This window comes from Heliconius melpomene, chromosome 16 (assembly GCF_056956725.1).
Source record: "Heliconius melpomene rosina isolate 202511_hmr_F chromosome 16, ASM5695672v1, whole genome shotgun sequence".
NCBI classification, from domain to species: Eukaryota; Metazoa; Arthropoda; class Insecta; order Lepidoptera; family Nymphalidae; genus Heliconius; species Heliconius melpomene.
The window spans coordinates 5640433-5664363 of NC_140404.1; the positions used below are offsets into that span (position 1 = coordinate 5640433).

At 31.9% G+C, this 23931-nt stretch overlaps 2 protein-coding genes across 2 annotated transcripts in view; both read left to right on the top strand.

The window, feature by feature from the left end:
• Window positions 1–12681, top strand: part of LOC146530791 (G-protein coupled receptor moody) — a 79702-nt gene extending 67021 nt beyond the window's left edge. Inside the window, exons 3-5 of the mRNA XM_085199211.1 lie at window positions 7208–7624; window positions 11045–11283; window positions 11441–12681. Coding sequence (XP_085055337.1) covers window positions 7388–7624; window positions 11045–11283; window positions 11441–12284 — 1320 coding nt within the window. The 5' untranslated portion in view covers window positions 7208–7387 and the 3' untranslated portion in view covers window positions 12285–12681. The remainder of the gene's footprint in view (window positions 1–7207; window positions 7625–11044; window positions 11284–11440) is intronic.
• A 187-nt stretch (window positions 12682–12868) lies between these two features.
• On the top strand, window positions 12869–22805 carry LOC146530792 (G-protein coupled receptor moody-like). Its single transcript, XM_085199212.1, has 3 exons — window positions 12869–13229; window positions 19241–19479; window positions 19611–22805. Exons 1-3 carry the CDS (start codon window positions 13005–13007, stop codon window positions 20425–20427), a joined length of 1281 nt encoding a protein of 426 aa, XP_085055338.1. The 5' UTR covers window positions 12869–13004; the 3' UTR covers window positions 20428–22805.
• The last annotated feature ends 1126 nt before the right edge of the window (window positions 22806–23931 follow it).

Consider the following 23931-nt stretch of genomic DNA (forward strand, 5'->3'; position numbering starts at 1 on the left):
TTAAAAAAAAAATAACTAAGCTTCATATTTTATATAATTTTATTTATTATGAAGCCATTATGGCACAGTGGAACAGCGTATCAATTTAACTTCATGATTGTGGATTCAATACTCACATATAAATGAGACATGAGAATAAAGGGCTTTCATTTCCCCACTCTGCCGTGACCTTCAATGCAATGAACCTGCAACATCTCGGACTTGGCAGGAAAGTGGAGAATGGAGTGTTTTGACTTTGCTTATCCTGCAATGCATGATAAAATTAAAATCAAAATTAATTATTCTTTATTCAATTAAACTATTACAGTCCCTTTGAATTAGCTAAGTTACATAAAATGTCGGTAGTGTCAGTTTAACCACCGTCTCGAAAGGCAGTTCTGCTTCATTTACATATATGTTTTACATATATTTCGTCACATTCACTCATTCAACGTCATAAATTATTAAAAACATCCAGAAAACCTCATTTTTATATAGGTTACAAATAAAATAATCTTGTACGTCTGTCTGTATATATGAACTCCTGCCTTACATTAAACACACCCATTTCAGATATCTTGACGTCAATTGCGTTATGACGCGTAACCCAATAAGCATTCGTCTCAATGGCAAAGAATATTTCATTAACAACTCGCGTGCCCCAAAAGCGAAACAGGCCATGAATCTCGTGAACAATGAGATAATGTTGCAAATTTAGGCTCTACTTAACACCCCAGGCCTTTTTCACGCTAATTGTAAGTGGCAGTTCCATTTCGCCCTCGTGGCCCGCTTTTTACGCTTATTACGTAGGATATGCTTATTATTACGCTTTCAAGTAAATATATATTGAATACATTTATCAGCTTCACGCTGTATCCCGCTTGTGGCAGGATAGGCATAGGAAGAAGCCTGTATTAAAACACTCCCCTCTTCAATTTCCGCCGATTTCTGAAGGCATTGTATGTTGAGTGGCGAAACTTAACTCTACGCTTTGCGTCCAGAGCGAAAAAATAAAAATATTTAATTTCCTCAAATCAAGGGAATGGAACCCACAACCTGTTGCGTCTACAGTCACACCCTGCGCCACGGGTGGTCTTGTATACATACAGTGTTAATAAAACTTAATTATTCTAAATAATCATTTTAAGATGATGAAATGAAAGGGATCGCTTCTATAAAGCCACTTTCTTTCTTTCTTTCTTTCTATTCCTCATTCTTCTTTATATATAACTTCACTAACTAATAATCATCCACTAGGTTTTCTAGATTAATCCATTAAATAAAGTAGATGATAACCCACTCAGTTCTTTCATTTAATTTAACTCAGAGTACTTTGCTACGTTGCATTTTAAAAGAAGTAAACATTAGCGTTTTTATTACGGACATTCCAGTCTAGCTCGGTTCGCCATACTGTATATGACTTTTTATACACACTTTAATCTCACTTCAGCTTAACAAAAAAAAAAAACAAATGATGATATTTATTTACTAGTATTTTGCGATGCAAAAATCGATATAAGCTATTTTATATCCGCATAGAAAAAGGAAATTGGCGCATTTATAGCTTAGAGTTACAAATTATATTATGTATTTACTTAAAAATTTATGCACCCTCCTTTTTTACCTTAACCCCCTACCCCGCATATAGCAGGGTAAGCAAAGGAAACTGGGAATCAAGTGTTGAGACACTCCGTTACATCCGTTAAGACACTTCCCTGCCATTGCGTGTTGAATGGCAGAACTCAACGTTCCTTATTGCCTCGTCACCAAAGCGAAGAAATAAAAATATTACATACTTTCGACAAAAGTACAATATACTCGTACAATTCTTAGCGATTCCAGTACCTGAAATACTAATATTTACTTCTACAATCTATATATATAAAAGGACTTGTCCTCACTGACTGAGGTAAGACGCACGCACAGCCGTAACCGCTGATGGTAGAAACGTGAAATTTATACAGATGTTTACTTTCGTAATCTGGACATCCACTAAGAAGGGATTTTGAAAAATTTTAACCCTAAAGGGGTGAAATAGGGGTTCAAAGTTTGTATGGAAAAAAAATTAAATCGGCACCGATTTTTATAAAATTTGAAATTTAGATTTTTAAAAGTATTTAATTGAACACGTGTTTCATCGTTTTCTAGAATTCTCCCCCTAAGGGTGCAAATAAGGGGTTGAAAGTTTGTATAGATTTTTTTTTAAATCGGCACCAATTTTTATAAAATTTAAAATTCAGACTCTTAAAAGTATTTAATTGGACACATGTTTCATGGTTTTCTAGAATTCTTCCCCTAAGGGGGCAAATAAGGGGTTGAAAGTTTGTATGGAAAAATCTTTAAATCGCCACCGATTTTTATAAAATTTGAAATTTAGGCTCTTAAAAATATTTCATTGAACACATGTTTCATGGTTTATTAGAATTCAGCCCTAATTACGCAAGCGAAGCTGCGCGCCCGCTAGTAATGTATATTCCAGAATGCGACCGAAAATGGAGAACGGAGTGTCTTAACACTAAGTTCCCAATACTTACTGTGTGCGAGATACAATATGAATGAAAATTAAATTTTAAAAGATATAAAGCAAATTACATACTAATATATATTATTGGAACCCCAAATTTAATTAAATACTTTATATAAAAACACTTTGTCCTAATTGAAATTTGAACTAAAAACTAAGTCCATTAACACATTGTTTTGCTATACGATGAAAACTGGTAAGAGCAAACTTTCATCGTAGTTGTATGGAGGGCTTCATAAAAAAATTGCTGACTATAGAATTAAATTTATTTATTAGTTAAAAAATTTTGGTAAAATTTATATTATTTTATAATACATAAAATATTACAATTTTTAAAACTTATATTGAAATTATCATCATCATTTGAGCCCAGTCGTGGCGTAGGCGTGACAGGTCATGGATTCGATTCCGACTCAAGGAAATGAAATATTTAATATTTTCATTTCTTCGTTTTTTTTTATTTCGCCACTTAATGCTTATTAATTTATTACTTTAAACAAAATTTCTAAACTCTTTCAGCGTACATTTAACGTATTTTTAATACATTTACGTCATTGTTGCACCATTGTTTATATAGTTATTGTTGATATATAAATATTTACGATATACTCCAACAAACATAATGATGGTGTGATATGTTTTCACGTTTTAACGCTTCAACGAACCATGATCGTCGTAAAATAAGGGACGGGATAGTTTGCGATGCAAAAGTCGATATCAACTGTTTTATATACACATAGAGAAAGGAAATTGACGCGTTTATAGCCTTGATTTAGTTTATATTATAAGATACAAAATTACTTAAAATATTGTCTATTTAAATAATAAATTATTATTATTATTATTATATTGAGGCCGTCGTGGCGTAGTGGCACAAGGGTGTGACTGTTACGCGACTGGTTGTGGGTTTGGTCCCCACTCGAGGAAATATAGTATTTATTTTTTTTTTTTTCATTTCTTTGCCCTGGTGTCAAGACAAAGCGCGGCGTTGAATTCCGCCACTCAACACGCAAAGCCTCCAGAATTCGGCAGAAAGTGGGAAACGTAGTGTCTTAACACTATGTTCCCTCTGCCTACCCTGCTATGTGCGGGATACAGCGTGAAGCTGATTTTTTTACGCTATAGTAAAGTTTATTAACGCATATCAAAGTGTTTTATGGTTTAATACACAATCAAAATAGTATTTCTTTAAAAAAAAAAATTGACACTTTCATAGCGCAGTGGGGCAACACTTGACTGCAAAAAAAGTTCAAAAGAGATTTAATTTCAGCCGAGGGATCCAGTATTTATATTTCTACCCTCTTGTGTGCGGGATAGAACGTGAAGCTGATTTAATTTTTATTTCTTTAGTCTACTAAACTAAAAATAACATTAGTAACCCCTCGCTCAATATGTAAAATTGCAACCCTTCACTAGGATCTTCTACTAGATAAGACCATCGACTAGATGTCACTATAAATATCAGCAATAAAGTCAGAAATTTACAGTCATTTTGAAAATATAAACTTAAAAACTTTATTCAGCTCTTCGCTAGAGTAGCACCTTTTGTTTGTTATTAATATTTAATAGACTTGAGTTGTTACGTTAGTCTTCTAAGTACAGTTTACATAATCAATTATTAATATACAAAGTAAAAGTATAGACAAGGGCTGTCGAGGGCAGTCGTAAAAAAATCACAAAAAAGTTTATTATTATTTAAATAAAGTTTTATTTTATATGGTTTTTAAATAACTAAATCTGTGCTCTAATAATTTTTGAAAACTCCTACAGTTGCTATTAAGTAATCAAGATTTTAAAAATGTAGAACACTCGCCGTTTTATAATTTCAGCTTAAAATTTCGTTATTCTAAAAGTAGGTGCATTAGCTATGCAGCTCACAAACTTGCTCTTATGCTATAGCTGAGTATATGAGAAATTCAACAAGCATTTCGTAGTTGGCTTCAAAAAAATATTTTCTTTTTAAATGTCCACCTTCACATTATTTACTTAAAATTTAATAATCTTAATTTTAAAGACTAGGTATGTAAAATAAATTAAAATGTCTGTCTGTGATTTCATAATAACTGTATTTTTAATTACTTATAGGTTTAACAATGTTAAACTTTTGTCTAGGCTATTATTTCCAACAGTTGCAGCGATAAGACAGAGAGAAAACCGGCACCAGAATAAATGAAAATATTAAATATTTTATTTCATCGATCGGGAATCGAACTTACAATATATCGAGTTTAGTCAAACGCTTATACCCTAACGCCACGACTGGCCTCTATGTACCTATATAAAGAAATATTAATATAGAAATATATTATAGATTAAATGTACATCTCTAAATTATAATAACTTTCTCTATTTCGACAATTTGAAATTTTAAATTTAAACTATTTAAAGAATTGTATTTAATTTTGATATTTAAAGCCAAAGCCTATTAGTACTAAAGATATTAAGGTCACGGGGGCACGTTGCGTGAAATGGGATTCAATTACGAAATTCTACTTAACTAAGCATTCTCCGCCACTGCTAATGAATACACAAATGTTTCTAATCAAATAAAAATACAGAGAGAATAGAAAAAGAAAATTAAAAAGAAACAATCAATCAATCAAAATTTATTGAATAATAAAATAGATACATTTTAAAGGTCAGAGAGAGTTTTAATGACATAACAACATTTCAAATGTTTTATATACTTTTTTACCTTCACGCTGTATCCCGCACATAGCAGGGTAGGCAGAAGGTACCTTGGAACCTAATGTTGTGAGTCACCGTTCCCATTAAGAAACTTCATTTCCCCACTTCCCACCGAATTATCGTGGCATACGTGTTGAGTGGCGGAAATCAACCTCACCAAATCAAGGAAATGAAAATATTAAATACTTCATTCCCTCGAATGGGAATCGAATCCACAACCGCCAAACAAAATTTTATAGAGCACTTACTTTTCAATTTGGCTTTACCCAATTTCGTCATTAGCTCAAACAGTGCGCGCAAATACTGGCCTCACATTTAATTAAGTAAACTGTGGCCCACTGATTACTTGATTAAGGTTACAGTGCTTCTCTAAAAACACGATACTACTTTCAGAACTTCGTTTAAGTATAAAATCTAATTTTGGTTAGGTAGAGAATAAGGATATAGAAAACATTTCATTTTAATAATAAATAGTAATCTATTATAAAATATGTTAAATTGTTATTTTTTATTGAAATTATTCTTATGTTTAGACTTATTTGCATAGAATAATAACGAAATTATATAGGAATAGGAATACGCGACAGGAAGTTGGATACGGAGTGTCGTAACACACTGAAATTTAAAGAACAGAGTTCTATGTTACAGGGAACTTATTATGTCGGGAAAAGGACCGAAATATTACATATATTTGAGTATATAGTGTAGTAAATTTAACAGAGTAAGACAACAAAAAATTGAGAATTCATAAATGTATAGCACAATGAGAATTTGTGCGAACTAAAGAAAAGTTCTTAGCAAAAATTTATTCTTTTCTAGAGCTTAGAGCCGACTAAAAGCTTGTCTGGCCTAGTAGTACTCTAAGTCGATTTTCCTCAAAAGGTGACATCATGTCTTAAAAGTCAATTAGACAAAAATATTACCCAATAAACCTAAAATCATGTGTTTCCTTTTTTTGTAGAAAGGTTGGCTAGCTAAATGAATTTATTAATTTAAAATAAATATTTCGTTAACAAAATTATAATAAAAATAAACAAAAATAAAATAGTCAACATATGCATAAGCTAAAGTAAATAAGCAAAATATTTATTATACGATAGGTAAATAAACGAAAAGAGATCATCAGAAATATGAATATGAATCCTTTCATATAATTCTACCAACGTTCATTAGATTATTACGACCATTTTATTTACATTGTATATACTATAATAGTTTTATGATATAATTTCTTGTAAAATTTTATTACTTACAAAGTAGGCCACAATTCATAAATATTAAAATTAGAATCTCTGCCAAAGATAAACAACCTGGGTATTCTGTCAATAGTGGCTCTGTTACATAACTATCTTTACCTATAAGTTTCCGTGACACGTTCCGCCAAAAACGCCAAGAATTTTTCAATTGAAATTTCTCTTCGTTCCATCCAAAAGTTTCCACGAAAAGCTTTTGTTACAAGAAGTACCTACAAAACATAAAAATCCTCATCGATGTAATTAAATAAATGTTATCTATTATATTGTTAGAAAATAAAATTGTGCCCTGATTTGACTTAGTTTTTTTTATTTAGTGTCATTTTAAAAGCAACTTAAGATTTCTTGTATATTTTACTCGTTACACTATTTAAATGCATCCATAGAATTCACTTTAAAAACTCTATAGTAATGAGATATCAGTAGCATGAGGTCGAGGACGTAAACCACGTATACAACCAATATAAAGTGCGTTCTGTTTTCTTTTTTTTTAATATAAAGTTTTCACAATTAAAACTAATAAAATTATAGAATTATGTACAATAGGTTATCTTACCTACTATATAAAATAATAATTAAATTATACTATCAATATTAAAATTTTAAAAAAATAAACACTATATAATATCGCGGCATACATTAAAGATAATTCGTATCTCGAGTACTAAAGTACCTATCAACCGAACCATATCACACTATCTTGTCCAGTCCACAATATTTGCTATAACAATTAGTGGAACTAATACAAATTGTTTTATCACAGGTCATCGCAGTTGGCTGGTAGGCACGCCCGCTTCCTGGCCAGCTGTGGTTGATAAGGCAGAATGCCTTATCGGAACCTCTTCGCTATGACTTCTGGAGTTATCAGTCGTGGACGGAGCCCGCTAGCATCCCGACCTAACCGTTAGACCATGCTATAGCGAATAATGAGTGATCATTTAAAATGGGTGATCTGTTGCCGAGTATACCGAAGAGTACGTTGGCCAGTGAGGTAGATGGTCATAATTGGAGTGTTGGTTTAGATTCGTATAGTACTGATGAAGAGCTGGCCGCTGTTGAGCTTTTCAAGGACTATCCAGAAGGTCTTCTGCGTTTTGCGTCAGTCTGCTGCGTGCTGTTTATGCTTGTGGGCATTCCTGGGAACCTGATCACGATTGTTGCTTTGGCGAGGTGTAAGAAGGTGAGGCAATTTATTATTTATAAATGGCTATAAACGGTTGTGGATTCCATTCCCACTCGGGAAAATGACATGTTTAATATTTGAAAATATTTTCATTTCTTCGCGCTGGTAACGGAATGTCTCACTCTGCCTATCCTGTTATATGTGAGATACTATTCACACAGCAGGGTAGGCAGAGGGAACCTTGTGTTATAAGACTCCGTTCCGCGTTTTCCGCCGAATTCTGAAGGTGTTTCATGATGAGTGGCGGAACTCAACGTCTTGCTTTGCCTCGAAGCCAAAGCTAATTAAAATATGATTTTAAATAAATATTTAATTTCCTTGGGTGGGTATCGAACCCACAATCACTCGTTTTTATAGTCACACTTTGTGCACCTGCGCCACGACTGGCCTCATTAGTGTTAACATATTCATTAAAAAAAATGGATTTTCATAAAAGAATCAATCTAAAATTTAAATCTATAACATAATTACAGAAATTTGCATGTTAGATAATTCAAGTGGAAACTTTAGACTTCAGTGCCAGTTACAAACATTCTCCAGAGGGTCGACTATTATAAGTTTCGAAATTGAAATCAATATTACACATATCTATCTATTAATTATTATCTATAAATAATAATCTTTTAAAAATGTCGACATTTAGAATACCATAAAATAAATATTTCACAATTGTCCGTCACATCAAAGATAAGGGGAAAAAAAACAACTCGACTTTACTTTAAAATTATTTCATCAAAAAGATAACAAAAGAAATGATCCAAAACAACCACCATAAAAGATATGATTGACATGTTAAGGACATTTCTTTTTTAACCGAATTGCTATTGAATTCAAAACGTTATGTAAGCAATTTAGTTTTTCATTTTAAAATATAATTCTCCACAAACTGCATGTTCATTTGCATACTCTGAAATAAATGGATGTACAAATAAACTATAAATATTTTATTTATATGCAAGTACTTTTAAGCAAGTTTTTTTGAGGCACTCGAGGAAGTGCAATATTTATTTACGTTTATACTTCCATTTCTTCGCTCTGGAGTCGAGGCAAAGCGCGGTGATGCTGCCACTCAACACGCAATCCCTCCAGAATTCGGCAGAAAGTGGGGAACGGAGTTTCTTAACACTAGCCCTCTGCCTAATGCCTGCTGTGTGCGGGATACAGCGGGATTAAAGTAAAATATTTAACGTCGCTAACAACTTCCAGCTCAGTGAAATTCTATTGTCGATAAAACATGTAGTATCTTCATCTACGCATCAATAAACACCTGTTATTTAGTTTTATAGTTAGTTATATACTATTCCTGTTTTATTTTTCTTGAATGCATATAAGAAACTAGCTGAACCTTTTGTGACGTAACGTATAGAGTAAATTCGATGGTTGTGGGTTCGATGTTCTTTCGGAGTTCGGTCTATTTCATAAATGAGAAAGAGACCGAATATAAATTAAGATAACATGTAATTACTAGCTTTCACCTGCGGCTTCGCCTGCGCGATCAATTGGAATTAACTAAGACTTGTGTATAATGAATACACGACACATTGTAAATTTCTAAGGTTACGCTGAAGACTATTCTATACAAAATACAATTTTTCAATTCAAACTAGAGTTCCTGAGATTAGCGCGACTAACCAAACAAAGTGTTTGTTTCATTCAATATAGCTTAAAAGTATATATAAAAGATTCTAGAAATAACATAAATATCTACATGTAATATACGTACATATGAAAGAAATGTTAACGCTATTCATTAAGCGCATTAAGTTTATTTCACTGAACTAGGAGCTAAAGTACACTTTAGATAACAAGTTAAAAACTATGTTCACAGGGGAATTGTGAAAGCATATATCGTGAAATAAGTAAAGTCAGACTGCAAGTTTTCCGATTTAATCCATTTTATAAGTTTAGTAGATAGATACTATCATTTTATCTTATTTTCCATTCACGGTGTATCCCGCATATGACAGGATAGGTAGAGTGTTAAGACACTCCATCCCGCACTTTTCGATTCAGTCGCGAGAATTTTACAGTATATGGAGAGAATTTTTTATATTTTTCACGATTTTAATACATGTAGAAATGGAGATGTAAATAGATAGAAACTAGAAAAAAATACAACACAAAAAATACACACAAAAAAATATTTATATTTAATTTTTACAGCTTTTTTATCACAAAGATAATAAATACAATGCTCTCGCTAGCGTATTCAGATTATTTATAACCATATCTCTTCCTTGCCCTAGGTCAATGTTCATAGTGGGAATACGAGGATGCCGATAGCAGAGTCGTTAATTTATCTCACTCAAAATATATTGATATTTATTATATAACTAGTAGGCCCGTGCGGGGCTACGCCCGCTTGAAATAGAAATATTAATAAAGAAATTGAAAATTCTATCAATTCAGTAAAACAGTTATATAAAATTACTGTTACGGCAATTAGCAAATTTGTCGAACTAAGTACTTTAAATTGACATTACTTTTTTATTTATGAACCGATTGTAAGAAAATAAACTAGAGAGATCCAGAATCCAATAGTGAAAACCGCATCTAAATCGCAAGTGATAACAAACGCACAGACAAACAGACAAAAATTTAAAAAATCATTGTTTTCGGTTCTTTTACGTTAATAAAGGTTCTCTCTCTCTTACATTTTTTTTAAATATCTCGCAAAAACAGACACCGACCCTCTTACGACTTTATTATAAGCATAGATTACTGTGAATGAGACATTCACTTTTATTATAACAATATTTACAATAGAAACTCATAGACTTAATAAAAAGTGTTAATTATTCAGTTTGTTTTAATTGGATTTCTTCAATCATATGAAATTGTAATAAAAAATAGCAAAAATTCAATTTAGCTTGTATTCGATATAACCGAAGTACTTTGAATTATAGCAATAGTTAGAAATTCGTCGAAGAAACGTCGTTATCAGAGAAAAAGGAACGTTGAGCGAGCTTCAGTGCTTCGATGCTTGTTTTTTTGAATATATCTACGTCTTTCTAAATAATAACAACATTAGAAAAGGTTTTGCGTCTCTTTTTCTATGATAAATAAATAAATAAAACGTAGACAAAATATACACTGGAGATGGAATTTAAAACCACTTAGCCTTTGCTTTTAATTGCCTCGTCGATGCTAAACAACAACAAACAGTATTTTAACAAGCATCGTTATCATAATATATTAGGGAAAAAAGTCAGGAAAATATTTAAACCAGTCGTATTCGCACGAGCACACCCGTGTGTCTCCAAACGTGACAGAAGTTGGTTCAATTCCTACTGGAGGAAATCAAATATTTAATATTTAATTATTTTAGCTCCGGTGTCGAGGCAAAGCGCGGCGTTGAGTTCCTTCACTACAGATAATAAAATACAGATAAAAATAATATATTTATGCTTATTACAGGTTCGGAATGCAACAGCAGTATTTATTATGAATCTCTCCTGCTCAGACCTACTGTTTTGTTGTTTCAACTTGCCGCTGGCTGCTTCAACTTTCTGGCAACGTTCTTGGTCTCATGGGAGGACACTTTGCAGGATGTTTCCGCTAGCGAGATATGCACTGGTGGCTGTATCGTTATTCACTGTGCTTGCAATCACCATTAACAGATACGTCATGATCTCCCATCCGAGACTTTACCCCAAGTAAGTAATATTAAAAAAAAAAATTCAAATATGGAGTAAAATTATTTAGCTATAGATAATTAGTATTTTTTATTAATATATGATTTTTTTTACCACTCTACTTACAATATTAACTTTTCCATGGATTATTCTATTCACAATTGCTTCTCTTTTGCAGACTTTATAAAAGACAGTATTTGGCAGTGATGGTGGTCAGCACGTGGGCTTTTTCCTTTGGAGCCTTAATAGCGACGTGGCTTGAAAAGTGGGGACGCTTTGGCTTGGATCCCTCAATTGGATCTTGTTCTATACTACCTGATCGCAATCATCGATCACCAAAAGAATTCTTGTTTGTTGGAGCCTTCATGCTACCATGCTTGGCTATAGTAATATGTTATGCTCGAATTTTTTGTATAGTAAGAGAAGCTGCAAGGCGATCTCGAGCACCTGGTCGAGGGCGACCGCGGCCTGGCTTAGAAGATTCGGCAGTTGGATCCGCTTCCACTGCGTTAGAACGATCACCAGGCCCAGAGAATGGTTACAATCACGTAGCACCTCCTAGAAAGGCTTTACTTGCCCCGCCTATTTTACATTGTCCACCAACACCAGGACCTGAACGATCATCATCATCTGGCGTAGATACACTAGATGGTCACGATGACGAATGTGCTCTTGATGCTAAACCTAGGACTCCAAATAGTGGAGATACTGCAAAACGTCTTCGCCAGGCCGCTGTAGCGCTTAGACGATCTCCTGCTCCAGTTAGACCTCCCAGACTAACACCAAAAGACAGAAAACTTTTAAAGATGATAATGGCAATAATGCTCTCATTCTGGGTTTGCTATTTGCCCATAACACTAACGAAACTATTTAGAGAATTCACATCCCACCCTGCTGCAAACATTGCGGGTTACATTTTGATATATTTGACAACGTGCATCAATCCCATAATTTACGTGGTGATGTCCAGTGAATATCGACAGGCGTACAAAAATCTCCTCATGTGTAGACGGAGGGCGTGACGTTCGCCCGGCGATGGCGTATCCGAGAAACGCCCGCCGTAACTAAACACTGTGAAGTTATTAGTGGACCTTTCAAAGTGATGTGACAGACGAACTTGGAACTCATTTTGCACCTAGATTGCATTACTCATTAGTTTCTTAGTATTTATTTGTATGAAAGTCAATGTTTTGTACATACAATACGTTATAGTCGCGAGCCGTCCGTGATTGTGCTATGTGAAGGATATGTTAAAGAGATAAGGAACATACCCATTTGGTAAATTATTATTATTCTATATAAAATTTCATTATTACTAAAAATATATAAAAATATACTAAACGTATTAAGTATTATATTATAAGGATATGTATATTCTTAGTAAATATTTTTTTGAAAATTATTAAATGATCAAGCAGTAACATTCTTCACAAAAGTACAAAAATAACAGTGTTAATTGCATTCCGCGAATCCTCCATTCTTATATTATTATTTACAATATATAAGAATTTATTTATAAAAATCCCGAATAGTTCTCCAGAGTTATTGGACATTTTAGATTTAAAAAAAAATAGATTATATAGAATATACGTACATATATATCTATGTCAAAGACTGAACTAACAATAAATCCGGTGAAACCCGTCGAATATCCAATATTGAGTCACAGGGGAAACTAATTCTAAGAAAAATAAACGATATTTACAACAAGCATTCATTTGTAGTGGAATAACAGTGGCTGTATGACGTTTGTGCAGATTAGTGAGATGGGTGCTTTGGTAAATAATAGTGATGTGTTCGTGAACTGTAGTGCGTTCATTCCCGATTCGGATATGGGTTTAGTGAATTTGTTCGAAGGATACCCAGATGGACTGATGAGGTTCGCCACCGCCTGCTGTATCATCTTCATGATGATTGGAATACCTGGCAACATCATCACAATCGTGGCTTTGGCGCGCTACGAAAAAGTGAGTTTTTTAGTTAGTTATATAGTTTTTCTCTAAATTCTGTAGTGTATTAAAACATTCATGATATTTCGGTACCAAAATACATTTAATTAGTTTCAAAATCGACATTTTTTACCTTACTCTAATAATAGTCGAAAGAATAACAAAATCGAACGAGAATGAACTCTATTCGACAAGATGTAATTAAAATTGATAATTAATATTTGCCTTCACATAATATCGACAATTTCTCTTGCATTATCAGTGAAAATATTTCATAGAAATTAATTTATGATATTAATTAAAATGAAATGTTTACTATATAAGTGCTAGACAAATAAAGTTATCGTCGTTCTAGCTCTATGCACACAATTCAATTGATAGTTAGAAAACTTATGGTCTAGTGATTAATAATGTCTCGTACAATAAAAAAAATAACTGCAAATATCACCAGTCTGACGTATCACCAGTTGTAGCGCAGGGGCACAAACGTGTGACTGTAAACACGATAGGTTCGATTCCTACCCGTGGAAGAAATATTTAATATTTTCATTTCTTCAGTCCGATGTCGAGGCAACTCACGGCGTTAAGTTCCGCCACTCAACACGCATTACGTCCAGAATTCGGTGGAAAGTGGGAAGCGGAATGTCTTAACACTAGTCTCTCTCTGCCTACTCTGCTACTGGATACAGCGTAAAGCTGAAAAATGAATGAATGACATTCACAATAATAATATCTGACAGGATGGCGTGGGTTTAACTTAAACTGATATTTTAATACCAGAATATGATTATTATAATACAAACGGCGTTAAGTTTCGTCACTCAACGTGCGGTCTCGATACGAAAATCAATCTTTTGAATATTTTTGACAAAACTATAGTTTAATTTAAAATGGCTTTATGGTTTAATGGTAAAAAGGTGATTAAGAATAATTGACGTAAATACAGTCTCGGTAAACCCAAACCCGATCATTCCTTTGTATTCTACTTATAATATATTAATGTTTTTGTTTTCCTTGTAAACTAATTGTTACTACGTAATAGAGCTGTGTATTGATTTATTTTATGAAATAAAATTATTCATAGTTTTGTAAACAAGAGGTTAATTTTTTTAATGGGTATTTTTAAACAACAAAGACCTAATTAGGGCTTACCTGTAGAGGTTCCGCTCAGGTTCCGCTACCCAGAAGTATATGATATATATTTTAGTTCTTTCTATCTATCTAAGAAACGGTGGCAAAATATAAAAATAAAAATAATGAGGCCAGTAGTGGGGCAGGGGCACAAGTAAATGTGACAGGTTATGGGTTCGATTATTTAATATTTTCATTTGGTCGCCCTAGTATCAGACAGTACTCGTCGGAAAATGGGGAACGGAAATATCTTAATGGGAACGGAATGTTTTAACACTAGGTTCTCACTGCCTACCCTTCTAATTGCGAAATATAGCATGAAGCTAAAAAAAATTACGCAAAATTACGAATTATATTATGTAAAAAATCAGTCTGAAACTGTAAAACTAAATAAAAAGAAACTGTTAAAAATCAAACACAAAACATTTGCTGTTTTCATCAACCTTTTGATAAACAAATAAAATACAATTATTTCCGCTTACAATTTACCTACATATAATATTTGTAATATGACGCACGTAAACCGTCTTCAAGCCATGGGATAAGTCATCCTTTAAGAACATTTCGTAATAATTCTTGGTGAATATGACTAAATAAATGACGTGAAAACGATAAGAGATAGTGAAGTTAGAAGTGGAGTTAGAGAATATATGACGCAGACACAAACAATGTCTATAGTAATACAAATTAATATATCTAAAACATATATTACTTATATAGATAACACAGAAAGATAAAAACAAATACGACAAAACGCGGCATTGGTTCTTGTCGTTCTCCATTAATGATAGAGTATGTTGTTAATCACATTAAGTTATTTGTTTTTAACTTCCCGTTGTATCCCGCACATAGCAAGAAAGTGGGAATCTGGGAACCTAATGTTAAGACACTCCTGTCATTATGACACTTTCGTTTCTCATTTGTTAACTTAGTTCTTTGCTCCGCCTATTTAGCTATAAAGAAATTAAGTATGACAAAACAAATAAAAATAACTATTTAATTAAAATATACTATAAAAATATATGTTTAATATCTTACAAAGATTATTGTAGACCTTATAATATTCTATACAATGTGAAAATCATAAAAAAGTAGGAAGATACAAGCTGCTCTCAACGTAAGCTGCCACTGCATTTACTCAGTCAAGAACACATTATAAAATATTGCTTGTTAATCCTCCTACATCATTTTAAAAAGGATAAGTAAAATAAAAACAAGGATATAATATTTTATTCCTTTTCTCGCATTTTGTTCTTGTTTATCTATAAAACGTAAAATCTCGTTTTTTCATACTTCTCAAGAAGTTTATATTCTAAATTTCAGCTTTCTACGCTCAATAGTTTCGGTTTAGCGTTGTCTGTCAATCACTTAACGAAAAATTGTATATGTACATACATACATATATAGAAAATTGAATAATAAACAATAGTAAAAGAAAAATATTCGTACACAAAATTGGAATAAAACAATAAAACTCAATAAGGAACATGTCGTAACGTATTAAAAGGACGTGCTTTGAACATCAAAAGAGTGAGTTCAGCGCCTGACGCTAACGCAATTTTCTATGCCATTTCTCCACCCAGCGCGAAAGATTTCACACATTTAAAATCTTATTTTCCGAAGCTTTTCCTACGTTTTACCTTAGTTTACTATTGCTTTTTAGGCATGCTATATTTAATATGATTCTAGGATGATAAAATACTGGTTATACTTATATTATTAATTTACGAACGACCCAAACGCGCGTATTGTTAAAGTCGTCATTATATTATAGCTAAATTATTTAAAATATTTACATAAAATGTACCCTATGTGTTATTCTGATGTAAAAGCTATATTACTGTAAAATATTATCTAAATCCGTTCAGTACTTTTTGTAGAAAAGTCAAACAATCATCCATATATTACAAACTATCAAATTTATCATATTAATTGGCTTGTACGTAAAATTAAATCACGCTTCACGCTGTATCCCGCACACAGCAGGGTAGGCAGAGGAAACCTAGTGTTAAGACACTCTTCTTCTTACTTACCGCCAAATTATGGAGGATATTCTTAACACCAGGGTGAAGAAATGGAAATATACAATTAAATAAATATTTCATTTCCTCGAGTGCGGATCGAACCCACAACCAGTCGCATTTACAACCACAAATGGCGCCCCTGCGCCACGACTGGCCAGTGAGGCCAGTTAAAATAGTTGGTCTGACACGAGAATAATCTGTCAACCAAAACATTAAACAAGCAAATGTCACCAAGCATTCATTCTCTTCAAACAAAGGTTATTTCAGGGCACGCATTGTTAGGTCCTATATTGGCTGAGTAAATTTGAATCAACTGTCCCAATTCCAATGGTGGTCGGTCTAGTGCTTTCAGGCTAAATGAAAATGGACGTGCGTACAAAGCCGCAAACATACACTATGAGAATTATTTGAAACCTTAACTGATGATACTTTACTTACTAAGTGACTCGTAAATCGACTCATTGTAAAAAAACTGACTTTGAATGTAATATTTTTTTAGAGTCACGCTGTATCCTGTACACATCAGGTTAGGCAGAGGGAAGTGTAAACACACTTTATTTCCTATTTTCCACCGAATTTAGGAAACATTACGTGTTTAGTGGTGGAACACAATGACGCGCTTAGCTTTGACACTGTTAGTGTTATATTTTATTTAAATTGAACAGGTTACTCATTTATAACGAAAAATGAAATAAAACTTAAAATATGTATAAAATAAATTGGCTATAAATTAATAATATTAGCTATAAATACACTACACATGTACTTACTGTATTATAAAACGACTTGAGAGAAACTTGTTGAAAGTTTTAGGCATTTTTATGAACGGCACTGGTTATATTTATAGCTAAAAATAAAACTAGAAATAAATGCAATTTTTTTTTCGCATAACACTTCTTGAGAATATGTTTTGGAATGGTATCAGACAGCTTTCAAAAAGGTCATATAACTAGCAATAGAAATTATAAAATTCCATTTAAAGGTGATTTTACAGTGATATTAATTTCTCATTCTATGAAATTGCTTTTAATGACATACGAAATATTTGATAATATCTTGTTCAATAAAGACGTTATGCTAAGCTTACCTCAATCATGTTTTTTTTTAAAAATATTATTTTCTAAAATAATATAAACATATAAGTAAAATACATATACATATACCCTTCATTCCCCCAGGTCCTTTATGAAATGGTGACATCTAACAGTTTTTTTAACTCTATCGTACTAAACTTATATAAACTACCTTCCTGTAAGCATATTAGGAGTTGCATTAAATAACAATATGAATATAAAACACGTGCTTACAATTCAATACTTTGAAAAACAAATTGAAAAATTTTACATTTTAACTCTATTTTATGTAAAACATTTGCCTGATCTCGCATAAATATTATGATTAATAATTAATAGTAAACAATACGGGATATTAATGAGGATAACCATGAATATCCTTGCATGTAGGTACATTACACAGTTAAATTAGTTGATAGAAATAAATAAATATTTCATAGTATTTGTTGCACATTTTGAATTAAGTCACGAATATTGTATTTAATTTTTTTAATGAACAAAGGGAAATCGTGACGTGACAAATCGTATCCCGCACACAACGGGTAGCCAAAGGGAACCTAGTGTTAAGAGACTCCGTTCCGCACTTTCCGCCGAATTCGGAAGGCACTGACTGTGTGTTAGGTGGCGGATCTGAACGCCGCTCTTTGTCTCGACACCAGAGCTAAAAAAAAAAATATTAAATATTTCATTTCCTCGAATGGGAATCGAACCCACAACCTGTCGCGATTACAGTCACACTTTGGGCCACTGCGCCACAACTGGCCTGAATATTGTATAGTAAATAATAGAACGAGACACATAGGGAAGGAAGTAACGCTTATCTTATCACTCGCTGACATACTCGGAAATTACTTTATATATAAGACTGACTACTGATAACAGATTACAATCGCATATAAACGGACTTCTGTGAACATGTTTTACATAGATAAATTGCCCGAAAATATTTTCATAAAAATAAATAAATAGCTTGAAGGAACAGGCCCATATAATGTTTTGTATAAAATAATATATTAATTTGAATGTAAGTAAATCTGAATAATTTTTTTCTTTGAATATTTTTTTTCTATAAATATATCTTCAAGTGGGGATCGAACCCAACAGTCGCGTTGCAGTCACACCTTTGTACCCTGCACCACGATGGCCTCTTTTGACTTTTGGATTTTTTACATATTAATCTTTTTTTTTTTAATACCATGAAACAAACTTTTATCCTTCCAACCCCCAATGTTAATATCCTATATTTATTATTCTGTTAGCAGAAATTGTATTTACAATTTTATACAATAAATAAAGCAAAACTGAAGGAACAAAATATACTCGTATGCAGTCGACCTTTAGAAATCTTTAGAGAACAAAGATTGTGAAAGGTTTCAATGGAAACATACGATTCTATCTAGGTTACTTTCAACCCTCTGTTACTTAGTTTCCCTCGGTGCTACGATAAAAATAACAACACGTAGAGGTTATTTTTATAATGGAATTTAATAAAATACATTTTCAAGTGATTTTCATGAATAATATGATAGTCAAATATTTGAGCAAAGCATACCTACATAAAATAGTTTTAACAGTAAACTTCACTAAATTTCATATGGAATAAGCCACTTCCAAAACTATGTGCAGAGAAACTTTTAGTATCAGAACTGTACGTTGTTAAGCTTAGCTATTAAATTTAACAATTAAATTCGTAGTTATATTAAACTTAGATACTCTGTGTCCATATTGTTTATAACCATATTTTTGGGTTTAATACATCAATTTCCTAAAATAGAAATTAATTCATATATTTTACATTCAGGTTCGCAATGCAACAGCCATTTTTATAATGGGCTTATCCTGCTCGGACTTGCTGTTTTGCTGTTTCAATCTACCACTTGCGGCGTCTACTTTCTGGCATCGATCCTGGGTCCATGGAGGAACCTTATGCCGAATGTTTCCACTGGCTCGATATGCCCTAGTGGCAGCCTCACTGTTCACCGTTCTAGCAATAACGATCAACAGATATGTTATGATAGCCCATCCAAGACTTTATCCCAAGTAAGTTCAAATATATTTATTGTACTCGTTGTACTTGTATATATGAATTAACAATGTTTTTCTTATCATCTACGTATAAAAATATACGTCAAAAACAAAACTTAAATTAATATAATATTTTTCGTTGACAGATTATACAAGACATGGAACATAGCAATAATGCTGATCTTCATATGGTTGCTGTCGTTTGGAATTATGATTCCAACTTGGTTACAGAAATGGGGCCGATTTGGACTCGACTGTGAAATTGGCTCATGTTCAATTCTTCCGGATGAAAAAAATAGATCTCCAAAGAAGGTTCTATTTCTCACAGCATTTACCTTGCCATGTGTAGCCATAATACTTTGCTACGCTCGGATATTTTTCATTGTTAGGAAAGCAACAAAGAACTCCATGAACTGTCCACAGCGTGTACCTGCTGCAGAAGATTTGTCATCGACTGATACATCAACATCGATGTCGGCTCGAGTTACTGCCGATCTAAGCAGTAGTAACACTGAGCGAAATATTTCTACCACAAATTTCAACGAAAGTCCAAAATTGCAGCGGGGCGCCACATTTAAATTAGAAACGAGAAATGGAACTCGAAATTCTGACGATCCTAAAGAGCCATCTAGATTACGAAGAACTGCACTAAGGAAGTCCATGGCACTTCTTAAATTATCATTACCAACGCGAAAAGACAGGAGGCTGGGCACAATGATTATAGCGATAATGATATCATTTTGTTTATGCCACCTGCCGATAACTATCACGAAAGTCATAAACGAAATAACCCCCAACCCGGCGTTAAACATCGCAGCATATCTTCTATTATATTTATCATCGAGCATCAATCCTGTTATTTACGTTGTTATGTCAAACGAATATCGAAAAGCTTATAAAAGTTTATTTAGACGAAGAAATAAAGGGCATATGTCGCTTAGAGATAATAAAAACCCGTCATAGCGAATACACTTCTAGTATAGCTTTAGTTGATTAATATTTTACTTTAGTAAAATGTAAATATTATTTTTTTAGACATATTATAGACATTAGGTGTAGCTGTGTTCTAGTATTTATTATTTTAGATTTAATATCTAATTGTACTGAGTGTATAGGATTAAAATAAAATGTATACCAGTTACTCAGTAGTGTATATAAATAGATATTAGTAGGGCGAAAAGAATGATGGTTTAAGAAAAGGGGCCCAAAGAATATTTGCTGTTAACATTCCTCTTATATAATATGAATAATATGTTTTACGCACTCGTGTATTTGTCAAGACAGCTGCATCCAAAGATAAGAGTTTCATAGATTAAAAAATGTTTAAATGATAATACAGTAGACACTCGATTAACCGGACTTATGGTTGTTGTTAGGCATTCGGATAAACGGAAATTCGGATAATCGAATGTGTGAAGAAAAACGGGTTCTGTGCATATTATATTGTAAAAGTCGTGTGTTTGCTAAAAAAATAAATATAGACAAACGAAATCAATATTTATTAAGAAATAATTAAAAGATAAATCTTCCAACATACGATGTAATACAGTTATTGACGTACATATTTAACACCATCGGCCATCGGGTGGCTCACCCGCTCTAACTATTAAAATATGGATATTTATTTAATACTATTTAAGTGTATTTAGGAAAATTGGCTTATTATTTTAGTATGGCTATCTATACTATTATACGCTTAATAATAAAATTTAATTTGATTTTGTTCGCAAAAATTACCGTATTTAATTAAAAAATGTCTAGCTGTTTCATATTAATATAGGTAAGTGGAAATCGTGGATCCGAATAGTCGAGTTTCTACTGGTATTGTATCTAAAACTTAAATATTAAACATATAAATACTATAACCTTTCAATTTTAAATTTCAATCGAAATTTGTAAATAACTAAGTTGTAACGTTTAATTGACTAAAAGCAATAAAGGTAACGAGGGGATTGCTACAATAATAATGAGAAAGCAATCGAATTGTGTAAATAGTAATAAGTAAATTATTAAAAAAATTGTAAACTTCATCTTAGAAGTAAAGAAACCTTGACTTAGCGTCTGAAAATATTACCAAAGAAAGAACGATAATTGTAAATCTATTTTAATGTGTATTATATATTTAAATATATTGATCAAAATCTAGATTTTATATTCAAAAAAAAAACTTAAATTTAATGTTTGTGAAAATTTATAATGAAATTAGAAACAAAAAAGTAAGTAAAAATAATAAGAATACTCAAAATGTGTCTCTCGACTTATGCTAAGTATACAACTTTGCAATGTGATATTGTATGCCATAAAATTAAAAAGGCATGTAAAATATTTTAATTATGGTGCTCCCATAAAATGACATGAATTCCCACCAATAACTTAATCAATCGTTATTAATATTAAATAGTACAGATTGCAACAAAAATAAGATATGCTCAAAAATAACATTTTTGATTCAGCAAATTATCAAACGTAAATTTAATAAAAGATTGTTAAGCTTCTATTAAATAATTAAAATTACGAAAAGCGTATATTAATATTTATAACACTAATGTTATAATATCATTAAATTTAGATGTGTCGTTTTTATAAGGAAAATTGTTCTATATGTTGACACTTAAATATGTATTGTATATTTGTAAGAATAATTTCTAAAAGAAATGTCAGTTTAGAGCGTTGTTATAAAGAAGAGTTTCAACTTTTAAAATCCTGGCAATGTTAGAATTAAACAGAATTGAAAAGCATGTGTGTGTGTAATTAAGTTATACTTTTTTGGCGTAACAAGATCTTTGGAAAAATTTGATCCTTCTCATTAACCTATGTTTATAAAGAAAACGACCTAATAATGCAAAAGGGGAATAAAATAAATTTAAAGAAAGTTTTATTATAAATATTTGTACATAATTAAAAAAAATGTATAAGTTGACTTCCTAATTTTTATGGTGTCTGGTTTTCGTAACAATGTGCGCGCGCGTTACAAGTAAAAAAAATTGTAAAATCGTAAAAGATCGTAAAAATTAACTCTCATGCTTACCTTTATGCGCCTAAAGAAGTATAACTTCAATAAAATAAACAAACACCTTAAATTATTTTACTGTGTACTAGTTGCATACAAAATATCTTAAACTAGGTACCGATATAAAAAAATAAATAAACATATTACGTAACGTTTTCTTAAAACATTTTTTTGTGTATAGTATTATGTTTTACTTAGATCGTTTCTTTTATATAAAACGAAATTGATATATGTTTTTAGTTTAATATTTATATCGACTCTCCTGGGGCCACGGAACCCAAGCCATTGTACTTACCAAAGATGTAATAAAATTAATAAAAACAAATTAAAAGCGTCTTTCATTTCTGTAAATAAAGCATAGCAAAAGTACTAGATTTATTTTTCATTTACTTTTATTTATAAAAGTATTGAAGGTCATCGTGTTGCTGGGGCACAAACGGTTGATTATAAACTAAATAAAATATTTAATATTTTAATTTCTTTACTTTAATAACGAGGAAAAGCAAGGTAAAAAAAAACAAAACTATATACGTTAATGCTAAATTAAGTACCATAAGAATTTTAAACTACTAAATAGTCTTTCATCCTTTTATCCTTGTATATATTGGATATAAAATATAATAAAAAATATCATGGATGACAATAAGGCCGAGGCACAGTGTTTAGACACTAGGAAACGTTGTGGGTTCAAATCCCACTCTGAAAAATTAATTATTTTTACTCTGATAACAAAAGTGATTTCCGACATTTAACTCGTATTGTCTCGAAAATTGCGAGGTGCGTGGGAAATTTGACGGAAAATGGAGAACAGTATTATCTTATTGGGAACAGAGTGTCCTAGCTAACTAGGTTCACTAAGCCGATCCTGCTATCTGTGAGATACAGTATGTAGCTAAAAAAGAAACAAATAATAAATTTTAATTTGCATTGGCAAGGCATATCTCCATAATTTTAATGTTTATCTGGAACCACAATAATATTATGCTTTACCAAAACAAATATCACTAATCCGTAATAATAATTGATGATATTTGAGTATTGGCTGAGTTAATAAGATTTACATGTTCAATGAACGACTAAGAGGTCAGCTATAGCCTATAAGGAATCATAAATATAAAATGAACCATTTAGGCAACAGCTATACTGTAGAATATTACAATACTAATAAAGATTATTTATAACATTGTCTTTGTCAAATATTTCTTGCTATACAATTTTACTTGTTTCTTTTATTTTTTTTTATTTGTTCTATACCACCATGGGCGTAGGAAGAGAGACCTCTCTCTCTGTTTCTCCTCTAATCGGGAGTAGATTTATGTTTTTCCAACTCTTCGAAGATTAAATGTTTTGAATTTAAATTTAAATATCCATAAACTTAAGTATGTATTCTCAAAAGTAATAATGCCAACAAAAAACATTTTCAAATTATATTTCAAATATTTTTACTTACATAAAAA